General features: G+C 39.3%; 1 protein-coding gene across 14 annotated transcripts in view; it reads right to left on the bottom strand.

Moving 5' to 3' along the window:
* Window positions 1–7,608: 7,608 nt before the first annotated feature.
* Window positions 7,609–27,001, bottom strand: part of bru3 (CUGBP Elav-like family member bruno 3) — a 426,425-nt gene continuing 407,032 nt past the window's right edge. For 5 of the 14 annotated variants that reach the window (XM_018547207.1, XM_018547205.1, XM_018547208.1 and 2 more), the window contains 8 exons: window positions 24,598–24,738; window positions 23,982–24,108; window positions 20,048–20,215; window positions 19,158–19,262; window positions 15,466–15,543; window positions 10,777–10,935; window positions 8,995–9,179; window positions 7,609–8,747 (listed from right to left, as the gene is read on the bottom strand). In XM_018547207.1, coding sequence (XP_018402709.1) covers window positions 9,052–9,179; window positions 10,777–10,935; window positions 15,466–15,543; window positions 19,158–19,262; window positions 20,048–20,215; window positions 23,982–24,108; window positions 24,598–24,738 — 906 coding nt within the window. In that variant the 3' untranslated portion in view covers window positions 7,609–8,747; window positions 8,995–9,051. Of the gene's footprint in view, window positions 8,748–8,994; window positions 9,180–10,776; window positions 10,936–15,465; window positions 15,544–19,157; window positions 19,263–20,047; window positions 20,216–23,981; window positions 24,109–24,597; window positions 24,739–27,001 lie in introns of those variants that run through there. The other 9 variants (XM_018547203.1, XM_018547209.1, XM_018547201.1 and 6 more) reach the window with 7 other exon arrangements.

Genomic DNA, 27,001 nt, shown 5'->3' with positions numbered 1-27,001 from the left:
GCTTGGAAAAAGCACAAAATCACGTTATCTATACCGTCCCGCTTTTCTCAACGACAGCGAATAGTATACAGATAAACTCGAATTTTGGATCCCAATTTGCGTATAAAGACACACGCGCTCGTTTTAACGAACGTCGAACGCGACGTCTCATTTGTTTTACGAAAAAGAAGTCTCTTTGAAAATTGGAAACTTTGCGTTATAACGTATTTCAGCGCACTAAGTTAAGCTCGTTACACACGTAGAGTTTCTAGTGTTCTAGAATACAAAGTTGCTTTTTTCCCATCGTTAAAATTCGTCGTTACGCATCATAAACGCGGTGCAGAAAAGCCTCGTTCTTCCGCACGCTCGTCATCTCGCGTGTCGTTGGTCCAAGGCGGGTTCGTGTTTGCCGAGAAGGAGGTTGAGGGAAAAGCGAGAATGAGGAAGAAAACCGTGCCTACGAGGAGAAAGTTACACTTCACTGTAATCCGGACTGCGCGTTCGTGTATCCAAATGATTTCTCGCGCGTAGCATAACTATAGGAAACGCGCTGTTCTTCGGGATAAGGAACAATTGGTCCCGGGTAGGTCGATCGAAGTAGTGGCCGGGTAGAGAGGCACGGGATGATATCGCGTGAGATAGATCTTTCGCGAGGACGTGCGCGATTTCGCGGTGACGCGCGGCGAAGATTCGATGGCCACCTCTGAGAACCGCGCGCGCGTTAAGTTTTATTTATATCAAAGAAAAAAGACAAAAATGCGATTTCTTTTTTTTTTTTTTTTTCGGTCGTTCTCGTCATGTAATAGCGCATAAGCGTACCTGAAAGAATTGACATCGGTAGCCTTGAACATCGTGTCGAACGGCGAGTTACAGCTAGCAGTCGCGACGTTGTCGTCGCGGCCCGTTTGCACCCCCTCGTAGATTACCGAACCGGGGATGGCGAGGAAGCGATCGCGACGTCGAGGCGAGATAGATGGGGAGAAGCAGATGGCGAGAAGAGAGAATTACGCGGGATAGGGAAGGAAGAACGAGCGTGGTTGTGCTCATTTTTTTTGCCGGAGAACGCGATCTTGCGTCACTTCTTGACCGGTGCCGATCAGGATTGCTAGATGTAGGCAACTTGCAATAGATTTGTTGTTTTTTTTTTAGCCGAACGTCTTTCACAACTTTTTTTTTCTCTTTTCCTTTTCAACATATATCTCAAAGAAAAAGAGGAATAACAAGAGGTTGACAAAAACTTATATTTTTTTTAAGAATAAAACAACGTTTCTTTTTAAACATGTTTTTAATGCTTCAAATACTCTTTAAATCGTATTTAAAACATTAAAAACATCGATTACGAATATTTTAAATTGTTTAAAACACGTTTTTTTACCAACCCTGGGGAAAAATGAATCGTGCAAGAAGTTCAGCTGAAAAGGACAGACCTATTGCAAGATTTGCGAGTCGCCTAAAAGACGACATGTTGCATAATCTGCCGATTGAAAACCTTCCAATAAGAGTCTGAACACAAGCCGCAGTTTTGTACGCAGAATAGTAATTTTAATAAAAATCTGCGAGAGAAAAGAATATATTGTACATTTATTATTTTTTCTCTTTCTCATTCTGTGTTCTATCTCTTTTTCTTTCTCTTTCTTTCTCAGGAATTGTCAAAACATGGCGGATTAGTCGAAGAAGTTTTCATATTCAGACTTTTATTAGAGGATCTGTAGTGCCGACATTCCGTGAATACCTCGAGACGTATCTGTCGCGAGGTCACAAAGATGAACGGCGGACGCATCTCGCGAAGACGGGAAAACTAAGGCTTCATCAGCAATACGTAACTAGGACGGCCCGCTAAAAAACTCGGCTTCGTTCCCAAATCGATGAAATACGCTACCGAATCCGCGACGAGTCTCTAACGTTCGCGTTTAAAGTCTACGACACACGACACACAATTTTAGCCTATTCGTATATTTAAGAAGTAGTACGATTAGCGGCCTTATTTAAATGTTTTAGCTTCGCTCGCCTCTTTCGTGTCTGTTTTACGTGCGCGACTCGTAGTATGGTTCCCTCGTGGATTAGCGCGTGTTTGCGATACCCCTATGTATGCGTGCGCGAATCTGCATGTACGTGTGTGTGGTGTGTGTGTGTGTGTGTGTCTGTCTTGTGTCAGTGCGTGTTTCTGCGTGTATACGTAAAGATGTATTTTTATTTCTCGTTAACTTCACTTTTTTTTTACAAGTACGCAAATAATTGCAAAAAACATACCCTGTTTCCTAGTATCACCGACACCACGGCTGCCGGATCGCATCGCGGCGCGTGTGACTTGATTCCAATTTACGTTCTATGTCTAATTGGGACTTGGTAACAACGCGGCGTAGCGGTGTCGTGAGGGTTGATAGGTTTTTTTTGGCTGTTTCTTCGTATGAGTACAGTGCGGTGGCTGGTGTGCTGCCGGTGTGTCCGATGTTCGTTCCCTTCTCCCGGAACGAGAGCGTGGATATCTCGTTTTTCTCTATCGTATCCTCTCGCGCGTACAACGGCCGGAGAAAGGTACGATTCGCGAATGTCGACTCCGTGCTGCTTCCTCGCTGTTTTGGCGAGAGATGAATTAGGAATTAGGAAATAGCACGTAAACACGGATCCGATCGCGTGCTCGTCGTTCGTTCGCGGGACGCTATCCGAGGTTCGCGGCGCGAGATCGACGGACGTTCGTAAACTAATTTAAGATACGCGTCGATCCATCGAATTCGCGATTTATGGCGTTCGAGGTGATCCTAAATTTCAGGACAGAAACACGATGAATTGAATAAGAATTGAATAAGATATAAAAGCGGCAAAAAAAAAAATAAGTACAAAAATGCAACTGAACAATAAATATTTCAATCCAAAACAGGTATTTGCTTACGCTATAGAATTTAACAGGGAAAAGTCTTCATTTATTTTACACTTTAATTATGCTTGCGTTTTAATTAATTCTTACAATTATTATCTTATTGTACATTATTATAAAGTTACGTCTTCCTCTTCGTCTTATTTTTATATATACTTCATCGTATCTCCGTCCTAAATCTGAATCGAGAAACCGCGGGAATCCGTTTGCATCTAGATAAGTATACGTGCATCCTAGATTTGGAGTATCGATTTTCATTTGGCAAGCGACCCGTGTAACCGACAATCTTCGCTTAGTTGATGCAAATGAATTTACGCGGTGGATTGGGCGCCTCGAATTGTGGTACTCGATTCTCGGACATGGTGCATTCTGACGTCTGGGATTTTGCATGCGCGAGCACGTCGCTTCCCAGAATTCGGAATATATTAATTTACGGGCATCGAATTCGTCTCAGCATTACAATCACGTTATGTAAAAATAAATTCAAAGCTGATCCTCACAGATTATACTATTATCATATTATTATTTTTTTCCTTAGAGCTAAGAATATCTTTTTTGTTTAGTTAAGTCTCATTTATTTCATAGCAAGATGCACACTACTTCGGTTGTAGCAAAAACTTTGTTTGGATAAAATAGTTGTATTTTTTTGTTACAATAGCCGTTACCTTCGTATTTATATATTTATATATGTATATTATTTATATTTATATTTATATATATATATATGTGTATCTATATCGTTATGGTATCTATTAGGGTAGGATGTATTTCTTGATATTCGCTAATAGTATTGTTAGACTTTAAAAAGCTTAGATTGTAATGATATTATCAATTGGTGCTTGCATAGAAGCATCTCTCTCCATTATACGTGTCTTATAATGTATGTGTGTGCGTGTACGTGTGTGTTGTCTTCGTATATATGTATATATGCACGTGAAAGGAGATTCGCGCGATGCGCGCGCGTGTCTATAAATACTCATAGCGATCTGGCACCATCTTTTTTCTAAATCTCTATCTTCGGGCGTCCACTCTGCGTCGTGTCGGTTTGCGATTTCTTTCAAATGGATTTCGACGAGCTTGTCGCTCTAATCTCGTTCCTATAACATCTCTCTATACCTTTCTGTTTGAAATGTGCACGCCCCCACGAGAAGTGAAGAACACGTTCAAATAATTCCACGGGAGAATTGAATCATCCGCGAGCTACGTCTCACATGAGATATTCAAAAGCAAAAAACATACCGATAAAACTGGACGTCCTAAGCAGCGTATCGAAAATCGATGCGGAACAAAGAACATATCCCTCTCGAATCCAGCTGCCACGAGACGTGGTAAGGATTTTCCCTACGATCCATTATCTAATTTCCACGTGTCTCTCATCGATTGTGAGATGATGTAATTGTAGAACGAACGCGATCCAGTTGAAAGAAAACCGTGGCAAGTTCGCTGTTTGAGAACGAGCATACCCTACTCTCGTGTGATTACGGTTTCGATGGAGAATCACTCGGAAGGGATGGAAACCCTCCAACACTCAATCTACACGCTCGGACCGACGTACCATATATCTATTCATGGACAAGGAGAATCGTAGACGAACGTCTAATCCATTCCGATCCGATCCATTCATCTCGTAACCGTATTTCGCGCACGTACGTCACACGAACTCCACGTGCACGTGTACCACAGAGCCCTGACGATCATCCGTGAGAAGCGAAATGTCCGCTCACGGAGGCGATAATCTCATCCTGCAAGCGCGCACAGTTTGGCACTGACCGGCACGCAGGCTGATCGCGCTTTCTAATTACGTTTACACGCTTGTATACGAAGGATTTATAGACGCCTCCATGTGTGCACATATGTGGTTTCAACACGGCAACTACCCGGATTAATTCGGATTCGGAACAGCCAAAATAATCACGAGAAGAACAGAATACCGCGCGATTTTGTTACAAAAGACGCAGCGCACTTGACATTTTCTTCATATCATGTTTTTCGAATCTAAATTAAGATCTCTGAGACGTGTGCTATCTCGGCACAATTTTTGTTAATGAGATTTTGAACGCTCTTAAATTCAGTAATGTATTATTGTAGTAAGCCAGTCTACAAAAAATCAAGTACTTTGAGTAAAAAATTATTTTGTTATAAAAGATATAGTTATTTTATAGTTACTTATAGTGAAACGAAATCCTTCGTATTATCTCCTACTCTTATATTTTGTATTATATGTTTTATTTTATTCTTTCTTTTAAGAATGCTATCAAAAATTTTAAAGAAGAGAGATTTGAACAATTAACACGAGACTATAGCTGCTCATTTCCACTTCGCATCCGTGCACGAGTGGAGTGTGCGGCGCGACAAAGATTTATCTACGATCTCGCGATAATATCACGATGAACTTTCGCGCATCCTATAAATATCCGCGAGTCTCCTGTTGTTAAGTCAACTACGCCCGACGTCGTTAATAGCTTCCCCCTTTTTCATATATATATATATATGTATATATTATATAAATTTAACCTTCTAAAAATGACAAGAATATATGTGTATGTTTACGTTACTGTAGTAGTGTATAAGTTATGTATATGTACCATAAATAATCATTATCGTTATTATTCCTTCTTTGTCATTTTAGCGTTATTTTGTTTATCATTATCTATATATATGTATATTAATATTGTATTATATCGTCAATTTGTAAGCACATATCCTTGTTCCAAGCGCTTCTCTCTTCGTCGTACAATTAGCCTCCTTACGTACACACGTGTGCACGCACGATTACATGCGCACACGTGCGTGAGCCACGTACACTGGGTGTCCGTTAATTGCGCACGTGTGTCGCACGAACAACAAATTCACGAAGCGAATTATAAAACGAGAAGATTTTTGCTCACCTAAAAATGTAGGTACATATGTGTGTACACACGCATACACATACATATATATGATATTTATGTATGTGTATGTGTGTGTGTGTGTGTGTATGTATGTATGTACGTACGTACGTGTGTATGTCTATAAGTGTGTGTGTGTGTGTGTGTGTATCTAATGAAATATATGCAAACATAAATTGCTGTGGCAACGCGCCGGACCAAGCAATTCCTCGTCTCACTAAACTCGTCATAATTTATCATACGTTGATTTCGCTAAAACTAGAATAATTTACTAATTGTAAGTTCCTATAAGTTCTTTTCGATACATATATACGCATGTACATACGTCACGTACGTAAATGTGTGTGTATGCGTACGCATATATATATATGTATACATAATATTATATATATGTATATATATATATACTGTACATATATATAATATTTAATATTTATCATGTATATATGTATATATATATGTGTGTATATGTATATGTGTTGGTACTTTGGATGATTCTTTCCACTAGATCAGAGTTTTCCCTCTCCGCTCCATCGCTCGCCTACCCTATCACCTACCCTATGCGTATTTTATATATTCTGTGTTTCATCCCCTATTCCTCCCATCTTCCCCTCCCTCGCTCCTCCTTTCTTCTGTTCTTTGGCTTTCTTTCGCGAACTCGCTCGAGACTCTCTGCATATCCGACCGAGCATCGCACGCGAAATGTTCAATGTTTTGTCTATTTCAGTCACAGGAATTCCGCATGAACACACATGATTGATCGATTGGGCATACCGAACTTGCATCCGGCAGCACGCGGTCCTCTTTTCTCAAAAAGATATACATACGTTCAAATCTATCATTTTTAGAGTCCCGGCCAACGTCGAATAAAGCGTACAGACCGGTATTCATAGTCGATTCTTATGTTTAGGATTGTCTTAAGTGCAGTCTTAAAATATCATGAACCAATTAAACAGCCGTGTTATGTTATCTTAAAACATAACTTAAGACGGTCTTAAAATAAGAATCAACCGGCCATAGCCAATGAAATCATTGCACGATAATCAGACCTTACAATACAGTCTAAACTCAATTCTTTTTATACTTAAGAAATAAAATCAAACGTGTAAAAAATATTACTCCGCAACACTATTTTCGTATCGCAGTCTAAAGAAGGACGAGCGAAAGATAAGCGATTCTAAAAGATAAATATTGCATTTTACGTAACGTTACTATCCATATATAATTTTCTTTGGTTTTCTTTGTTTCTCCCTATTTTTTTCTTTAACAACAACAAAAGGTAGCGTCGTTACTAATAAAAACTTAAAGAGGACTATCATTGGCGACATCGTCATCATCTGGACAATCACAGCCTGGCTGACATTTCTCGGGCGATGCTTAACCGATCAGGCAAAGTCGATCGTCGATCCATAAATCGGACCGAGCCGCGGGATTGATGGCGAGACGGGCGGGGCAATCGCGCGCCCTCACACGCGATTCTTCTCTCGATGTTCACGCAGGAACCACAACGGAGTAGATTATACTTTCGGCCGGAAACTCGCGCATTACTTACTTAGCGATAATTACAATGATAATCACCATAACTATATTAGTAATAAGAGCTATTAATCGCGGAGGACGAGCACCGTGCGGACGCGCGCGAGTAGGAAAAGACTTTCTCGCTTCCTCCTCGACGCGTAGCACGACGCGCGCAAACTCCTCTTCACGCACACTCTCTTTCTCTCTCTTTCACTCTCTCACTCCTCTATCTGCAGTATATAAAATCTACAGCGCGTCATACGTGTTTAAACCTTAAACGTTAAGGAGAACCCGATATCCGGCTGGGATGTCGGACCGGCGCTGAGCCCATGTTCGCTGTTGTTTCTCTTTTTTTTTTGTATTTTTTGTCTTTTTCTTTTTTTCAAAGTTTTCAGACGCGTTTCGTCAGACGAGCACCCTGTATAACGTATGATTGACATTTGTCTTTTTGGGAGAGAGATATCGGACCTCGTCCGCGTCTTCGGGACGAGCCTGCGTTTTATCCTACTTTCATCAGTCGCGCGGGGATTATTTATCCGTCTCGTCGTCGTCGTCGCGTGGGGTCTTCATCGCGACGATTAAATCGTTCGTTGCGTACGAGTAGAGAAGATTCGCCAGCCTCTCGTACTACGGCGATCGTCGGAGCTGTTCTGTCCGGCCGACGGACACGACGATCCGGCCTCGTCGAGGGTCCTCGTCGAGGATCAATCTGACCGGATGTACGAGTTGGTCAAATTTTCCTCTGGCATCTTTTCCGCGCTTTGCATTCGTCGGACTGTCACAACGAACACGACGAGACTCCTATGGGGCGTTTTTTTTCGACGGGATATTTCGTGATTTAGCTATTGTCGGTTTGGAGCTGGACGATCGTCGTGGCGCGATGTCGTGACTCGCGCGGGTAACTATAACGGTGTCGCCATGTATCCGAACGACGTGATCGGTTTTAATATTTCCAGTGCTTCTGGCAGATCTCTCCGAATCCTCGAAATGTTCGCGACAGGTTTCGCTGCACGCTCAATGTCCATTCGCGCCCTCGTCCTCGAGTTCGAACGTAATCTCTCACCTGGCAGTAGGGATCAGAGGCTAGACTCGCGGAGGACAGAAAGAAACATGCAGATTTGTAGTGTGGGATTGGACGAAAAGGAGACAGGGGAAAGCCGATGTTGCTTATTGATGAATTCCAATTATCTGTACATCTGGGAAACGTCGTCTCAGCGTGTCTCGTCCTCTTCTTTCTTCAGCTCTTCTACTCGGACTGGGTTCAGCGCAGAACATCCTTCATCGCATACGTTTCAGCCTCTTCGCCGCTGCCGCCGCACGAACTTCAACGACGTTGAAGCCGTTCCTACTGACTTCTAAATTTTTACCCTCTAATGAATTAACTAGCTAGTATACTAAGTTGTTACGGCGGAGAGCGTTGTAACGGTGATTCAACTTATCACTCCTGATCGTCGAGCGTCCATCGAGTTCACGTTCTCGGACGATATCTGCAATTCAAAGCGATCGATATTGTGTAATTTCTGAGATACGAATGCATAATAAAATTATTTATCGCATGTTTACCAATTAATAATGCCAATACTTAAAGAATTATAAATAGACTTTACGTCGATATTGCTATTTTAAAATTAATAATTTTATCGCAGCTATAATATAAAAGAAAAATGTTTCACCGACACTCTTTGTATTACGAATACAAAAAAAAATGGTTTTTTTTCGCTAGAAGAAACTTACTCTGTTAGTTACGACATAGGGCGCGACTCGTCCAGATTTTCTAGGCTAGGACGTGGGTTAGTATGGCCGGCTGGCGTCCTTGGGCCTCTTCAATTGGACTTTTAATCGTTTCATCCCTATTTGGAAGCCGTTCATCGCTTGGATTGCTGCATGCGCACTCGCTGGATTATCGAACGACACGAAACCTGAAAATATCGAACGTTGAATCCTGCAGTGTGTAACAAATTTTTCAGCCCTCATAAAAATCTTCTTTTGATATGAAAATGTAATCTTCATTTATTGATGTATATAATCGCTAGAAAGTATATGCCAAATATAATTTATATGACAAAGGATTGATTATGAATAGAGATGCAGTAACACAAAATAGTAATTCAAATTTATCATAATGACATTCATAATCATATAATCACAAATATAGGAAAATTTATTTATAATATAAATATACGAAAAGGAATAAAGTATAGTTTTAGCAATCTTTTAAATAATTATTATATTTTGAGAAAAGTATTTGGCAATTAAACAACAATCTAGGCAAATTAGATCTTCCGTGAAGAATAAAAGTTTTTGTTCATGGGCTGGATATTATCCAAAATTGGAAGAGCAGCTACACGACAACGAGGACCTTCAGAGGGACCGTTTTCCTAAAAAATCATCACGACTTTCTCGGTTTAAGTCAATTTTTATCATTAACGTCGATCCCATTTCAGTTCCGACATCATAGTGATCTAAACCGCGAGTCCCTTCATCTTCCGCCCACCCATGATTCTTTGCTCCACAATTACTTTTATTTCTCCTGATTATTTCATTGCATAATATGATACATTTAAAAAAATTATATAAAAGAAAATTTTATCTTAATGGTGGTTACAATTATACAGCGAATTTTCGGTAGACACTGTTACGTCAAAGAGTTTTTTCATTAAATTGATCGCGGCGAGGAAAATGCCTTTAAAGGAATATAAACTTTCACATAATTTTTCCCACTGCGGGCATAATTATGACGCGTCGTTGAGAGCCTTATACTTTTTTTTTTGGGAGGAAATGTGAGTGTCTGAAATAAGAGACAAAATACACGGACGCAAACGTTTGAATCGCATGTCGACAAATGCGAAGATAGACCAAGAACCGAACGAACGCGAATGGAATCGTCCAATTATCTGTATCCTCATACTCTCGGATACGATTAATCAAAGGAACGCCAGCGGCTTTTATCTGCATTCTCTGTTTCGGTCCTCTCTGCATAGTCCTCTCTAAAAAAAGAACTGCGCAGTTTGATTCCGGTTCCATTGAAACGGCATTCATATTCAGTTTGTCCGCTAATACGAACGAGACGAATTAAATTTCCATGATTAATCCACCACTCTCTTTGATTGGAAACGTGTAAAGTCATTTAGAGCACTGTAGTATGTGACTGATCGAAAGTCATAATAATAATCACAGACATATCCATGTACGTCGTGATTATTATTTTTATGTTCAGTTATACGATTCGAAGTAAAAATATATCGGAAAATTTTTGTGAAACTGATATTAGACCTTCAATTATATTTTTGCTTTTTTCTTAGCTTTCATTAAAAATAAAAAAAAATTTTAATCGTATAATTGTACAATGTAAAAAAACGAGAGATATTAAAAATTTAGATATGATTTCATATTTACTTCCGTTGCTTGTGTTGACATTCTTCGTCCTACCTTGTATAATGGTTGTAAAGATCGAGTCAGATGAACGCATCTTTCGTTGTTGTTCTGAAATTTGTCCGTAGTTACCGTCGCACTTACCAAAGCATTTACTCTGGTTGGTTGCCCGGTCGATGAAAACTTTGGATGAGATGACGTTGCCAAACGGGAGGAACATCTGCATGAGCTCGCCGTCACCAAACTCCTGGGGCAGGTGGTAGATGAACAGGTTGCAGCCCTCGGGTCCTGAGATAGAGCATCCTACCATATAAATCAGAGCACATCTAAACATCTAAACTTGAAGTATAATACTCAAGTTAGAATGTTAGTTCTGGATGAGTTTTGTTCTTCTCAAATATAAATGATTCCACGCGAGAGCTTCAACCCGTTAGCGAGGTCGCCATTGGGTACTGCTTTTCTTTTTGATTACTGTTTTTCTTGCCGAAGTCGTCTTTCTTTTTCTTTGATGAATGAAGATGAATCTGCAGCAGACTCTTGACGACAATACCGATTTTTCTTGTCCGTTCGAGTGCGAAATGATGATGACGTACAACATGATTTTGTCACCCACGAGTGATGCGAAATGACGTGAGCAAATGACAGAAAATGATATGAAAATGACCGAATGTTAACAGCAAAACGATTAGAAAGTCATGAGCATTGTTTCACTCATGATTATCAATAGAAATTTCCCGGTTCAAATAACGTTGAGTATTTATACTTTCAAATATACACACACAACACTGGGATTTACAACACAATGACAAATGAGGTGATGGATGCTGAAATGAGTGAATGGATATGGATGGTGACAATGATAGTGACGACACACTGATTACGATGGTGCGATATTCCCGTATTTTTGCCAGACACGATAATCCGTCGCTCTACTTTTTTTTTAAATAATTATTCTAAATAATATAAATTTGCCATTATTCTGCGCAAAATCTCCCTTATGCACACATTTTTTCTTATTCAAATTATATTACAAATTAATTATTGTGAATAAAATGAATACAAATGTTAATGATACATGAATACAGTATATTTATTATAAAAGGTCATGTGTCACACGACCTAAGTTTTAAAATTACATTTATAATTTTACATTCTGTACTTTCATATCTTGTTCGTAGTTTTATGCATAATTGATTGTCCTATGATCGCTTAAGTAGGTCTCTTTTTCGACTTCCGGTGTTAAAATGTCAAAGACATCGAAGTTTAATTTAGGCCGGTGAAGAAGATCCCGAAAGGCGGGAAGACTACCCGAACACAACGGCAGTCCAAATAAGGATTTAGCTAATTTCACTGAACTTTATAACTCCGACGTCAATTAGCGGCGATTATGACCGTGGAAACTTCTGCTCTCTTGGCCAGAGCTTCTCCCGAAAGACGCATTTAAGTAATGAGATGGCTGCTACTCAACTTTTAGGGTGCTACTCATCGCGACCTGTTCGCCTCTACCCAAAAGATCTTTTGCGGAAAGATTCCTCCGGGAATCTCCGTTGGAATATGCTAGTCGAATCATCGCAGAGCATAATTGTCTATTTTCAACCCAATTACGACTTCCGGTATGTCGCTGTTCAACGATAATATCGTATGACTCGTTGAATTTGCCGGTCGATAAGATTATCATCGCAAATTCCGGCAAAGTTTAAGAATTAATGCGACACAAAATTTTACGACGGTTTTACGAGGATATTTTCATCTGATTCGGAAGTGATTTTCATCGATTGTCCGAGAGTAAAACTTTAATTGCAGTTGTCGCAAATAGCGCACCGCGATCAACATTTGCAAAAGTTCGAGTCACGAAACTTAATTCACAAAAGGATAAAACTTTCCTATCCTCGAGCATTACTCTATATGCATTTCTGATAGATGTGTAATTCGTACTATCAAAATTTGTTAAGTAATTTGTTCGCCGGATTGGAAAGTATCATATAATGGTCAATTAAAGAAAGAGCGATATTTAAAAACACATTGTCGATTTAATACAAACTTTCCCGTGCAATTATAAATTAATATTGTTGGGTACTTAGTGTCTCGAGAAATCACAAATCTGTTCTGCGGTTTACGCAAAGAGTGACAAACTCTCCCTCTCTTACGCGGAACGACTTCGTCCTGGTAATAACTCGATCGTGGCTGTCACGCGAAACCCAAATTAGCACGAGTGTCGACGGGTTTCCGGTTCCGACTAGGGAGAGCACGGAGGGGAATTGCGGTGGACGACGAAATCACGAAGAACGAGCCATAAATTAAAGCCCGTCGTCGTGCCGCGCGCGCGATCGTTGATCCTGAAATTGGTTTTCGCCTCTCTAATTGGCACACACGCGGTACGTGCACGCGAATTTAATGAGAACGACTACCTTGTCTACTTCTATGTCTACTTCTGTCGAAAAGTAATAGCGGAACGCGTTCCGTAAAATATCAAAGGATACCTGAAATTTGCAAATCTTCAATTCTATTGTATCATATAATCAAATATATCTGCTAAATTCAACAGTGTATAGTTTTAACGTAACTGAAATATCATGCAACTTTGTGCATCTATTTTTTGAAAATATATACACAAAATTTATATGCAGAAGAATAATTTTTTTAACAATCTAAATATTACTTTTATTTTTAAAGTTACACGAATTTGAGTTTTTTTATGCAAAGTCGAAATTGTTTTGCTTATATGACTAAACTGTGTATAACGATCATACATTTATTTTCGCAAGTGTTGCCGATCGCGAAACGGATTCGTGTCGATTTCTTGTACAGATTACAAAATCTCGCAATGCACGTATCACCGTCTCGTAGCGAAGCAACAACCAACATTGGTCGACAGCGCAACACCGAGAACAGCCACTGACATCGAGTGCAACGGCGAAACACCGAATTAACGACGAACATCCGAGATACGTTGACGTAAAGAAAAAAAAAATAGATAAAGGAAGGAAAAGGAGAGCTATCCGCATAACGTTAAAAATATTATGACAGTCATGGTCAGAGAGAAGAAATGTATATACGAACACCGAAAAAAACATCGTGTAAGACGTAGAACACCCAGAACAACGATCAAGGAGCTTAAAGTAACACGGAGCAAGGGTAAACTCTCGAAGCGACAGTCAATAATAGATCGATACCACTGTCATGCAATGATGACAATAACGTCGATTCCCCTTCAGCTCCCTTGGGTTCCGTCCGATATTGCGGCACGCCTAACGACTTTGACATCTAACATAAGTTTCTCCAAAAGATAAAGTGTCTGCACACACACGCTTTCTTTATATTTTTACAAAACTTGTATCTAACATAAAAGTTTCCAGGAAGTCAGCAATATGATAAACGTTGCTCTCTTTTGGAAAAAAAAAAAACTTTAGGAATTATTTGCGTTTTTTGACAGCGTATTTTACACTTACACACAGAAAAATGAGAACAAATATGAAATATTTGTCATTTCAATATAGATTATTCAAATATATATATATATATAAACAAACAGATGTGAAATATATACATCATACGATATATAATACAACTTTTTAATAATAAAACAATTAATATTTTAAATTGTTGCTTGACAAAAAGCGAATAGAGTGTCATAGGTGATTTTATCTCGTAGAATTTATCCCGTCGGAAAATAAAGTTATTAATAATTTTTTTTTTATCCCCGGGAAATGAGAGAAACGCGTTGATAAACACGCGAGATATTCGTCATCACGTACGGGAAATAAATTCGATTAGAGATTTCTCTTACTCTCATCCCGTATATACCGCTTACGATTTAATCGCGATGGGAAAATGTCAGAACGCATCGATGAGACGAAAAGATCAGGCGGAATGAAAATGGGAACGGGTGAGACGAGCGGGAGGGGAGGCGGACATAGTGGTCGGAGCAGAGGGTTGAGGCCGGATAAAACGGAGGCGGGGTAGCGCTGTCGCGGTAAACTTTCCATTATCCTGCGATGTAACAACGGATCGCCGGCGGGCGTAGCGGCAAAGTAATTAAAACTTTCGTTTTATTTGCATTATCTCATTGCGAGGCGTCGTATATTCTAATAATGGCGAGTTGTTAATTGCAATTAGGCGTTGGCTCGCTCAACCCTCTTCTAACCCCGGACTTGCCTGGTCGACTTTTTCCCTACCGTCGGCTCTCCTTCAGTAACCTTTCCGCAAAAGATGGCATAGTAAATGACTAGTTCGCGCCGATATATTTAAGAGGCGAGACTGTCTCTTTGACCGATCGCGTTCTTTTATTCCGACTGGTGGTTTTCTAAGTAATCGCACTTTCATACAATTTCGTCCTATGGAAATTAGTTAAACTGTCAAATTGAAACATCCGTCTTTGAAGCAACGATCTTCTTTGGATGGAAAGAAAGCCTGCCAAATATTTACGATGTTCGAATTGAAAAGTACAGAATAGCATAGAAAATTTCGATACTTTTTGAATAATCGAGCGTTATTGTATTAAACTAAAAATGACCAACAAAAAAAAAACGAAGAGTTAAATGAAACACAAAAGATATAAATCGATTTGCTCAGGGGTATCTCTCGCCCGTCAATTTTTTTTTTTTTTGCATAATCGAGCGATATCATTTTACGAGATGTCCAATCACGCGATACGATCCGTTGCGGTGACAGCGGCGGTGTCAGGAGAAGTCGAAACTCTTGCACCACGTTGGGCGCCAACGATGGATAATTCGTGTCTGGACGTGTGTACGGGACATGGATCTACAATCTCAGGTCTACAGACGTTCGTGTTTACAGTCAACAGTTAAACGTTGATGAGCGTGTTGTACTTACCTTCCCTCTGCGTGGGTGCCACCGCAGTCATCGGCTGAGGAATAGCCTGAGGAAACTGGCCGTAGACGGCGGGGTAAGCTGCGACAATAACAAATAACAAGTACATCATGAACTGTCCACATCTAGATCTGTGCGTGCCATTGCCTATCCCGTTCCCCCACATAAACCCCCTTTTTTTGTCCTTTTCCCAGTCCGTACTGCGATCCGCTGTCGACCGTCGACGGTAAGAGCCAGCGACAGCGCGGCGGTATAGCCGCCGAACGAATATAGGCGTCGTAATTCAATGCAGCGATAGCGCATACATAATGGACGATGACAGTAATAAAAGCCGAACAGTCCAATAAACGTCAACAGATTCAACAGAAATTGCGTTGCCATCGCTAGACAGATTACAATGGCGTAATTTATGACCATGCGTATCAGAAACGTCGCGGGGACACGTATAAATCGGACGCGGCTATTTATTCTTGCGATTTGCCGAAGATTCGTCACGAGCGGGAAAGGTTAAAGCATCAAGAGGATATTAAACGTAAAGAACGCGAGGACACACTTCTGCGCCATTCTGGGAAGCATGAGATGCAATTCGAATTATGCGAGGCATTCCGCTTCTCGATATTAATGACAGATTCTGTGATCGCCTTGGAATGACAAGTCTCTTGAGAATTGAGCTTTTTGTGAACTTTAATTTAGATAACATTGAATTTGAGTCAATTTTATTATTTATTCGAAAAGGTTACATCGCTCTAGATTCGTGATTATCAAGTGCGTTCGAGATACGAGAAATGCTGATGAATATAACAAACGCTGATCTCCGGCAAAATTTTCTCTGCAAAACTGTTATTTCTGAAAGATCCCGCGCATAATCTTATCGTTAATGCGAAATATGGAAATCGTGCTTCTAGCCGAGTGGCCTGTTTGGCCTGTAAAAGTGAGCGGTGTGGAAGCGACTCGCTGATACGAAAGCTCGTCTCGTACAGGCGATTCCAGGCGGCATTCATCACGGCGTTTCTGCCGACAAGGGTATTCGTCTCTCAACGTTCTCACCGTACCGCGCGACTTTCAACACGATACTTTTGTACGCGGAACCGTCGCAGCCTGCGAAAATGCAGCGTTGCATCCGTAGCGTCATTAGCCGACACCAGATATTTCTTCAAAGCCGATTCTTGAAACGACGTGCCTCATTAAAATGGGATACGAGAGACCTTCTTAGCGCAATGATGTAGCAAAAGTCGTCTATATGCACGACTGTACAGAATATCCCGTTGCAATTTGCGAAATTAAATATTTAAGCAATTGAGGAAGAAACGTCCCGAGACAAACAACGTTAAAACGGAAGATTTCGCAGAGAGGACATACGATTCGTACGGAATAAGATTCTGCGAAATTGAAGAGACATTATCGTAAAAGCGTTTGTTTAATATCATATTACAACGAATCGACGGGAGATCTCATTATAACGAGCTTTTTGTTACGACGAGATTTTATAACGTCTCTCGTATTAATGTTGACACCGTCAATAGATTAACGATTATTCGATGTAATGAAATTCTAAGATAACAAAATTGTATTTAAAAGCGTTTAATAAAACTTGCCGTAATATAATATTTAACGAAATCGGAGGAAAAAAACGGCCGTATAGAATCAATAGGTATCGATATCACTTCTGATCAACGAGAATCGAAATGCGAAATATTTCACGTTAAACAGAAGTGCTAGTGATATTTTAATTCGTAATGCGATCTCTGTACGTATGACGACAATTGGTTATAGTCTGTAAATTTGGACCTCGCGATAAACGCGCGAGCCTCTATTATGTACCGTTCGCTACACGCGACGTGGCAGAAAGCAAGTACGTCGTTATTAATTATAGCTTGATAAATATTTAAAATGCTCGTGATTGATACCTGTTTGTGACGGATAGGCGGAGCGTGCGCGCGAGTTACGCTCTCAGATCGGCAGAGGCGAATTTTCGCCCCGGAATTAATTATTTCCGTGCAAACATCGCTTTAATATATTCCGATTGACGTTACCCGAGGCCCCTCTCCCCCTTCCTCCCCCTCCCCTCCCCTCGCCCGCCCCGCCCGGTGCGCGATGGATCAACGTTTGGCGTATGAAATAAATACGCCATCATACGTCGGGGCCGCGTCACGCTCAGATAGAGGTACACCGTTATTCCGGGATTGCTTTTTTTCCACTCGCTGATCTCGATGGCGTATGTGTACTCTGGCCGAAAATACATAGAAAAAAATATACCGCTTTTGAGTCCTCGGTAAATACGGACCGACCGGCGCGCTCGCGTACGCGATCCTGGTACGTTTGTTATGACTCGAATTTGTTGAATTTCCGCCGATACGCTCGAGGTACATGTGAGAGACACGAAGGCGGATTGATCGCTGACACGGATGAGAATAAATGATATCCCCTTTCTTCCGGTTATTCGCGTTATTGTACTTCCGATAAGTGAACAACGCGGTATATATCCGAACGAATGGCGTAAACGCGGAATTTGCTAAACGTCCTCTCCCATCCCCCTTCCTCCCGTTGTCGAGAGTGATTGGAATGTAATAGAAGTATAGGTCCATCGAGACGCTGATTATCCGTGAAACGAGATCATCCATTTTGTGTGCCGGGGTTTATCGGATCATAATTTGCACCAATGCGCTGCACTTTGACGCTGCAACGTCGACGGTCGACGGCGAATAATTCGCCATTGGCGTTGGTGAGGGAGCATGCACGAGAGGAGACGTGTAAACGTGTAAAACTACAATATAATATGTACACGAAGTACATTTAGAAGGACATCGAAGTACATCGTAGCACCACAGCAGAAGCAGTATAGTTGACGCGTACACGATCACGTATGACGTGTACATGTACGGTGTGTATACGCATGCGACCATAGTTGCATGCAAACAACCAGCAACGCGATCAGCGAAATCGAATTTTTTCGCAGGTAAGTGCTCCGACGGCACCCGGATAAAAGCACGTAAACGTTGGACGTTTTCTCTGATGTATTTTTTCCTTTACATACAGAGACAATCACCGAGCCATCTCATGGCCACGCGCGTTTTTCGACCCGCTCAAGATCGCGATAGGCAACATCCGGGCGAGATGAGTACTCAAAGTGTCATCTAGCGCGTGCTAAAACTGATGCCGCGAACGTCGCGATAATGCAAAACGTTACGATAATACGAAACGACAACGCTAAAATACACATTCATGAATTAATTTTGGGTTTATAGAGAAAAAAAACTTGCGATCTTCTCTCTCTGTTTGTTGTAATTCCGTTTGTAAAGAATAATACTGTATGTGAAAATGTAATTTATATTTAATAATTTATCTTTTATGAATAAAAATATAAATCAAAAGTTTTATATAAGAAGATTTGAATAATTTTTTTATGATACATTTGTACAGTAATTTACAATTACGATTGGCATTAAATGGTGATAAATACTATCATCATCGGTTACGTGAAATTATTTGTTTAATTCCAAATACATTCGACGGAGACGAACGATAGACAAATGTATCCGTCTCACGTTGCATCTACTTTTACTTCGATAATACCCATCAGTCTGCTTGGGTGGAGCTGGATGGATGAAACGCGCTACAGTCATTGCATGGAAGACAGGGTAGACAGCACCTTGACAAGCCGTAGAGATAAAAATTGAAGCTGGGGAAACACTTACCGGCCACTCCAGCATAAGCCTGCATTCCAGGATACGCGGCGGCATGCTGAAGTGCCGCCTCCCCGTTGGCTAACCCCTGCGCTGGAATGGACAGATGGAGGGCATCTACACTTCAGTAAGCTCAGCTCTTATCGGGGAGGAGGGCCTAGCCTAGAGGCCCCTGTCGCAATACCCAGTAGGCCAATCAATACCGCTCGATATTTCCACCGGCTATATACTCAACTAGTAATAACTACCCGAAAGGACGAAGACTAATGAAGGATTGACTATAAGAATGATTATACGCGAGAAATTCATTGCTCTTGCAATACGTAAAGTCCCGATTTAAATAACATATATCAAAGATTTATCAACGTTGTACCGTGGTTTAACTTGATCAATATTAGGACGACTATTTTTATCGTTAATTTACCAATGCATCTTGTCGAACGTAAAGATCAAGGTCCAGTTCTGGAGGTCTGAAAGACCTCGAGAATAATCGTAAAATATATGGAAAAAGAAAGGATCTCAATAAATGTTTACTTACTAACACTTACACATTTACTTATTACAAGTTTAATTGTTCATTACTAGAACTGAGTCACTCTTGCGTAAATGTAAATCTTGCGCTTAGCAAGAGCCTGTGAAGCTCCACGTTGGTGCTAAGTCTTCCGCATATGGACCCCGTGTCGTCATTAATTTCAGCTCTCCTCGCAAATAAACGCCAACGAATGTAACGGCGCTTTCTCACCGAAGTACGAGAAAGTATGACGTGCGAGTACCGCCCGGCGTACTTGGCATGGTACTTGGCCTGCGCGAAGTTATTTACATCCCCGTAGAATAATAAAGTCCGTTGCCGATTGGCCGGGTATTGCGCAGGGGCGGCACGCTGCGCCTGAGTTGATACTCACGTCCCGCATAAGTCTGCGGTATTCCGTTGGTGTAGACACCTGGATCCGAGCCTGCTGGCTGGCCGTTCGGCGTTTGAGCAGCCATGTTAAAATTGGGCATCGTTGGCGATGGTAACGACGGTAGTGCTCCGTTAACCGGTTGCCCTGTGCCGGTACCTACGAGCAAACCTGATCAGTACACCCTGGTTACCCTTTTGCACTTTCAACACCAACCACGATTGTCCTTTCTACGAAGCATCTAATCGGAACGCAAAATCTAATTTCTTCCTCTATTCTTTTTTTTTTTTTTTTTCATTTTTCCTCTGCGATAAATATAACATAATTGATCGGTTGTGGGAAAAGATCGTTAGTGATCCGTATGTAATGATCGTAAAGCGTTTGAACTAGGTATCGAGAATACTACGAATCGTTAGGTTGCCGATTTCATAATCAGAACCGTACACCGAATTAATGTCGTAGAACTGTCGATTCGGTCAAAGAGATACGTTTAACTTTTTTTTCTCTTTCTCTTTGTACGCTTTGTGCATTATTCTTGCAATACAATACTACTGTAACTATATGCTTGTTCTTGAATTACGATTTTAGTTTCCGCGGAAAGGTCGTGTTTATCGATAATAGTTTGCTTCCCCTGTCTGTGTCAACGATACGATTCGGATCAGCGATCAAAGCTTTGCGTTGCGCTAATAACGCATTGATCGCGCCGGTGACCAATGTTTGGTATCACGTCAATATGACTCGGTGTAGGTAATGAGACATAATTATGTTTGGGCAACATCTGTTATTTCTATCGAGTTAGCACGTGACTAGGGGAAATATGCAGTCAAGGGCACATAATAATATCGGCGGGTTTATGATTTAATCGATCGCAACCTTTTGATATTACAAGCATGATTCTCATTTATTTTCATTACGAAATAAATTCAAACTCTGCGTAACATAATTACTGACTGTCTGCTGAATCTGTAAAACCTATTTAATTTATATTAATTAAAAAGTACCAATTAATCTCAAGGAACCAAAATAACTTGTGCAGAAAAGAATTAATTCTAACTCTTAAACGCCACACTACATAAACAACACACTTGGGTATAATCAATAATTTAATTATGAAATATGTTTTCATAAAAATGAAAATATTATAAATAATATAAAAAAATTATAAATGTTTTTATTATTAAATTGAAGAACATAATAGCACTAGGCAAAAATATTACTTAATATTACTAATAAAATATTATTAATAAAAATATTACTTAAGCAAAAATAGTACTTTTATTAATAAAATTTATGAATTTAATAATAAAAAAGTTATAAGTAATGGAAAAAAAATTACAAAATATTGGAAAAAATCAGATACTGGGAAAGTGTTTATAAAAGCTAAGTATGTACATACATTTCAACAAAAATATTCCAAATGCAAATGTAACGTAAAGAAAATTGAATTATTTGACATTTTTGACAAAAAAAAAATATAATTGAATGTGTCCAGTTAGTAATAGAAGAGTTAAAAAACATCATAGTTTGCTCTTAAAGAGAGGTAAGTACCGATACATTTGAATCGAATCTGCGAAAGATGAGAGATCAGGACGGAGAAGAATCTCGATGCCTCGATAACACTCGGATTACGTTGCATGCACTTGCATCGCCGCTCGTAGTCGGTTATGTGCATTGGATATGACGATACGTCGTAAACTTAAACTCCCGTGACTGTACGATACACGTCTCGGTATTGTCGATTTGGTTAGATAGGTCAAGCGATTTCTATACAAGGTGAGACTTATAGCGATTATGAGAGCACCGTTCGATACCATAAAATACATCGCGCGCGAGATCAAAGTTCTTTCATTAAACTTTGCATGATATGAATTCCATAAAACTATGATGAAGCTGCACGGAAAAAACGATTTTGCCAAAGTATCTAAAAATTTAGCTAGACACAGTTCTGCAAATAATGTTATTGAACTAAATAATTATATATATAGACGTCCAAACTGGTTGTTAGAATACCAAAACTTTATAACATTATTCATAATGCTTCACTGTTAAATCTATAGTGTCAAATTTAACCTAACGTGAGTCGCCACTGCTCCTAAATTATATTATTATTTTATATTAAAACTATGGTTATATTTGACATTATAAAGTGTCAAATTAACATGATCTAGTGTTAAATTTAATTATCGTTTTCGTATAAAATGATATATTTAGTAGGAGCAGTGGCGACTCACATTAAGTTAAATTTAACGTTATGAATTTAACAATATTGAGCATTTTACATATAATTATTTTATATAATGATCTAAATTGGCCAAATTAGTTTCAGACCTGTACTCTCTAAATTTGAATTAGTGGATAATCACTGATGTCAGTTCAAAGTAATCAGTACGGTAATAAATGAAAGTGAATTCACAATGAAATTAAACAAAAAAAAAAATCAATAAAACATGTAATCCTAACTTGGTTAATTTTGCTTTAACATATAAATTCAGTGTATAATATATGGTATTGAAACCGACGTGTAAATATACATATTTACACGTAAAAAAAACCCTATAAAATAAAAATACCCATGGGTATTTTAATCATGTAATGCTTAAAAAAAACTTTCTTTTCTTTCAGTTAAATTTCACTAATTTATTCAGCTCAACTTTTAAATACTTCAGCACAAAATCGCTTTTTTCGTATGTACATTTCAAGCGTATATCTAAACAGTTAGAAGTACTACTTTAACTGAATTAATTTTATTTTGAATTCCATATTATTGACGACTTTTAGTCCACGCAACGATTTGAAATACACGCGATTATTGGTAGGATTACGGTTGCAGAACGATTCCCGAGCACGCAGCTCTACCTGCCAATGCCATCCTGTATACACGCTGCAGTTTGCGGTTACGCTGTCGTTTCGTTGAAAATAAAAGCTCGCTGGTACGGTAATCTTCAGTGCGGAGTAAAGCGGACGGACGCGGCGAAGCTAGGGGGTTCGGTGGAGAAATAAAATATTATTTCCCTATCAAACGGTATTACCTTCCGCTCGACGAGACTCGACGTATAACGGAGCCGATTTCCGCGCTTACTTTACTTCTCTACAGCACTTCGACCTCTCCCGCTGTTTCTTGCATTGCCATACCGAGTGAGAAGGAAAACGAAAAAGAAAGGTGTGAGCAAAGAAGAGGCAAGGAAGAGGCGTTTCTTTAGCTTCCTTCTTCTTCTACAACGAGCTTTCGATAAAGTTTCGCGGTACCAGCAATATCTCTCGCTTGAGTCACGTTCGATGAAAATGTTGTATTGATTTACGAGTCGGTTATAAGGCAACCGACTGCACGCCTCGTCTGTCGCGAGAATCCAGAGAAACTATAGAGAAGCAGACCAGAAAGAAAGAGCGACCGGACGGGAGATATGTTTTATATCACTAAAATAGAACGGCTATCGAGTTGATGGCGGATAATTCGTGCGCTCTCGAGTATTTCTTTCCTTTTCCGTAAAATGCACGTTTTATCGGATTGGTACTCTTAACTTGGAATTGATTAAATTAAATTAAAAATATTTTCCCACGTATAATCTTCAAAAATTGTCATTAAAATCATATATATGATATTTTACCGATGTTAACAAGATATAGATTTTGTATTAACTCAACAACCGAATAATCATTTCCTGATTAAACGAGAATACTGTGTAATCAATAAATATGCCAACAATATAAAAAAAAAAGAATATTACTTAGAAGAAGATACTCGCGAGAAAAGATTGTAAACAGTTTATAACAGCTATATATAAATATTCTTAGGTATAACAAAAGTTTGTATGAAAAAGTTTAACTGAATTTCTTGAAGAATACATAATATTTTGCAGAGGAGACAAATGAGTTCTTTTCTCACGAATATTTGCACGTCTCGTGAGGTATTCTAATTCTCTTAGTCGGGTATTTTTACCAGAGGTTGGTGGAACCACAGGATTTGGCATGCCATTCAATGAATGCGGTAACTGTCCAGCCAACGCAGTCATTGGATTGATGTACGTCCCTTGTGCAGTCGCTGCTGCCATAAGCGCCGCTTGCTGCTACAATACAAAGAAAATATCATTGTCAGAAGAAACATTTTCTCTCAAATTATGTATTCTTCTTTATCGTTATTTTTAAAAGTTACTTAAAAAAAAACACATGATTTTGAAGAATTTCTTCATTTGTGAAATCGAAAAGGTTATCCCTTTTGTTAAGAAAAACTTTATCTAAATTTAATGAAAATGGCAGTATGCCTGAAACATCATCAAATGAATATTTATATTACATCACGAATATGTGTTATAAATAGAAAAATTTCAAAACACCATTTATCTTTTACTGATTGCAAACCTAGGAAAAATTAAACCGCGAAAGGTGATTATAAGGGACCTCTTTGCGTGCCAGCGTTAACGCGATGGCATCGAGTTTCGGCCGATCATTTCCGAGAGTAACGAGGGACGAACCATCGCAGATTGTGAGTCGTGGTAACGAGGACAACAAGGCGGTAATGCGGTAACGCGAGAGCCATTAATGGTAATACGACCCACCTGAGCATAAGCGTTGTAAGCGCCGAAATGATTGAAGAAGGGGTTAAGGATGCTCATGTTCCCGGCCATTTGCTGCATGCGTCTTATCTGTCTCTCTTTATCAGTGTCTGCGAATTTTACCACTATACTGGATGACGCACCCTGCAACAGATAATACATATTGTTGATTTCTCGCTTTTATAACGTAGAAATTTTTACAGTACAACGCAATTTTATGATATACGAGAACTACAGTGTACATTTTAACGACCTCCTCAACGAGCTTTATCATTTATAGCATGTGTTATGACCAACGTACGGGAAAACTGTTTTAATTGGGCTTTTATAAGAAAAAAAATAATTAAAGATTTTTATACTGCTCTCTATATTTTATAATAATGTCTAACACTCTTTTATTTGACAGATAGAGTAGAATTTAAATCAATTTCTCGTAAGTTTGATTAATATAGAAACTGTCGAATAATTAGAAACCGCATGAAGCTTTTCTACGCATTTTTCTCGATTATTAATTTTATTAAAAATTAATAATTGTATAGCTATAGTTGTCGAAAAAATATATAATGTAATGTAATATATCGAATCTGTCGCACGAGAAGCAAAAAATGGTATCTTATATATACTCTCTCTATAGACGTGAAGGAGCACAGATGTATGTAGGTGCAAAATGTACGAGACGAATAAGTGATTCAAGATCCTTTTGCATTAAAAAAAGACCTTCTCTCTCTCGAGATGCTCGCGAGGATATGTAAGGCGATGACGTTCTCACGATATCTAAAATATAAATGGAAAGGGGCAACAGGTGGTCAGTGGCCATTGTAGCTGCGGAGAAAAGCTCGGCATTCGAGCTCCCGGTGATACATTATATTCACCGTCATCAATGCAAATGCTGGCTGGGCGTTCCTGAGTTTATATAACGTTTGTAGTGTTATAACTCGCGTAACGAGACTTCCAGCTTTGGTCACGCGACTTTGCATGGCGCACTTCATTGTGTGCTTTACTCGCGTGCATTTCTCTTCTCACTTTTTTCTACGTAGCTTTCAGGCTTTGTTTCAACGTCTCTCTTCGGAGATGTGATCGCAATAAAAAAATGTAATCTATTTGTGAAAATATTTATATAATTAATTCTTCCCAATTAATTCATATAACTTTTATGACTTTGTTAGATATAACTTCGATGTTGATACAACGTTTATTGGTTTTGTCTCGATTTATGCATTGACATTAAATCGATACTGTCATGATGAATAATCTCTTATATGCAAAAATCTCATGTCGCACACAGAAATTGATAACAATATAACAAGAAACTAATTTCATACGAAATTGTGTCGATCATGTTAAAAATAAATTCACTACATAAAAAATGCATTTATTTCCTGAAAACTCTTACAGTAATCAACCCTTACATTATATATATTATATTATATATGCAGAAAACTCGTTAATTAAACTATAAACTCGTATAATAATGCTAGTATGCTGATTAAATTAAATTGTTCAATAACATATTATTAAAATTTAAATCAATTAAAAATAGATAAAGGATGCAGGATATTAAATAATATTAAAAAATGTTAGATATGTTCTACAAGCTAGATCCATTAAAAAAAATAATTTAATTTAATTAGTTAATTAAAGATGCATAAAAAGTTGCGTGTATAAAATCCTTGAAATTATCCGTCGTTTCAGGTAGATCTTACCATACATGAAATAAAAATAACATAGACAATGAAATGAAAAAAGGAAAAATTTGATCTCTAACGTGACTGTTATTATATTGATAACAATTGGAGCGTATATCGATAATCAGTCGACTGTCTTCACCCTGCGGCAATTCTCGACAAAAGGCTCGGGGCCGTGGGCCGTTATTCATCAGCGAAGCGCATACGCTGGTCGATGCAATTGCTTGTAATTTAACGACGAGGACACCGTCAGAGTCGGACCGGTAACGCGATATATCCGCTTGACAGATTTCCACGGAACGTCACCTTGTGATACATCGTGTTCCGTTCCTATTAGATCGATCGAGACGTCGCTTCGGTGATTTCAAAGACAATCCCGACGAAACGTTTTCAACGTGTGCATGCGACCTGGCACTCGCGGCAGTGCACCCTGACATTTTCGTTGTAATGCATGTGCTACTACCTACTCGTCGAGGTACGTACCTATGTGCGTTAAATGCTCGCCTCTAAAACGAAAGAGAGGGCGATTTTGTGCGACGCCAATCGACGCTGTCAGAAACACTCACTCGTGTCGCCCGCGCCGAATTTTGCTTTCATTATTTTTACTTTTTTTCCTACGTCGTTTTTGACCCGAATGGGCGTTGACGTGGCAAACAAAATCACGTTCAACGAACAGCTTTTAGAAAAAAAGCTCTCCTACTGTTGTATTCTCGACTATTGTA

This window comes from Cyphomyrmex costatus, unplaced genomic scaffold (genome assembly GCF_001594065.2).
Source record: "Cyphomyrmex costatus isolate MS0001 unplaced genomic scaffold, Ccosl1.0 scaffold61, whole genome shotgun sequence".
Classification (NCBI taxonomy): Eukaryota; Metazoa; Arthropoda; class Insecta; order Hymenoptera; family Formicidae; genus Cyphomyrmex; species Cyphomyrmex costatus.
Note: the sequence above shows the minus strand (reverse complement) of the source record. Positions and strands in the feature narration are given on the sequence as shown.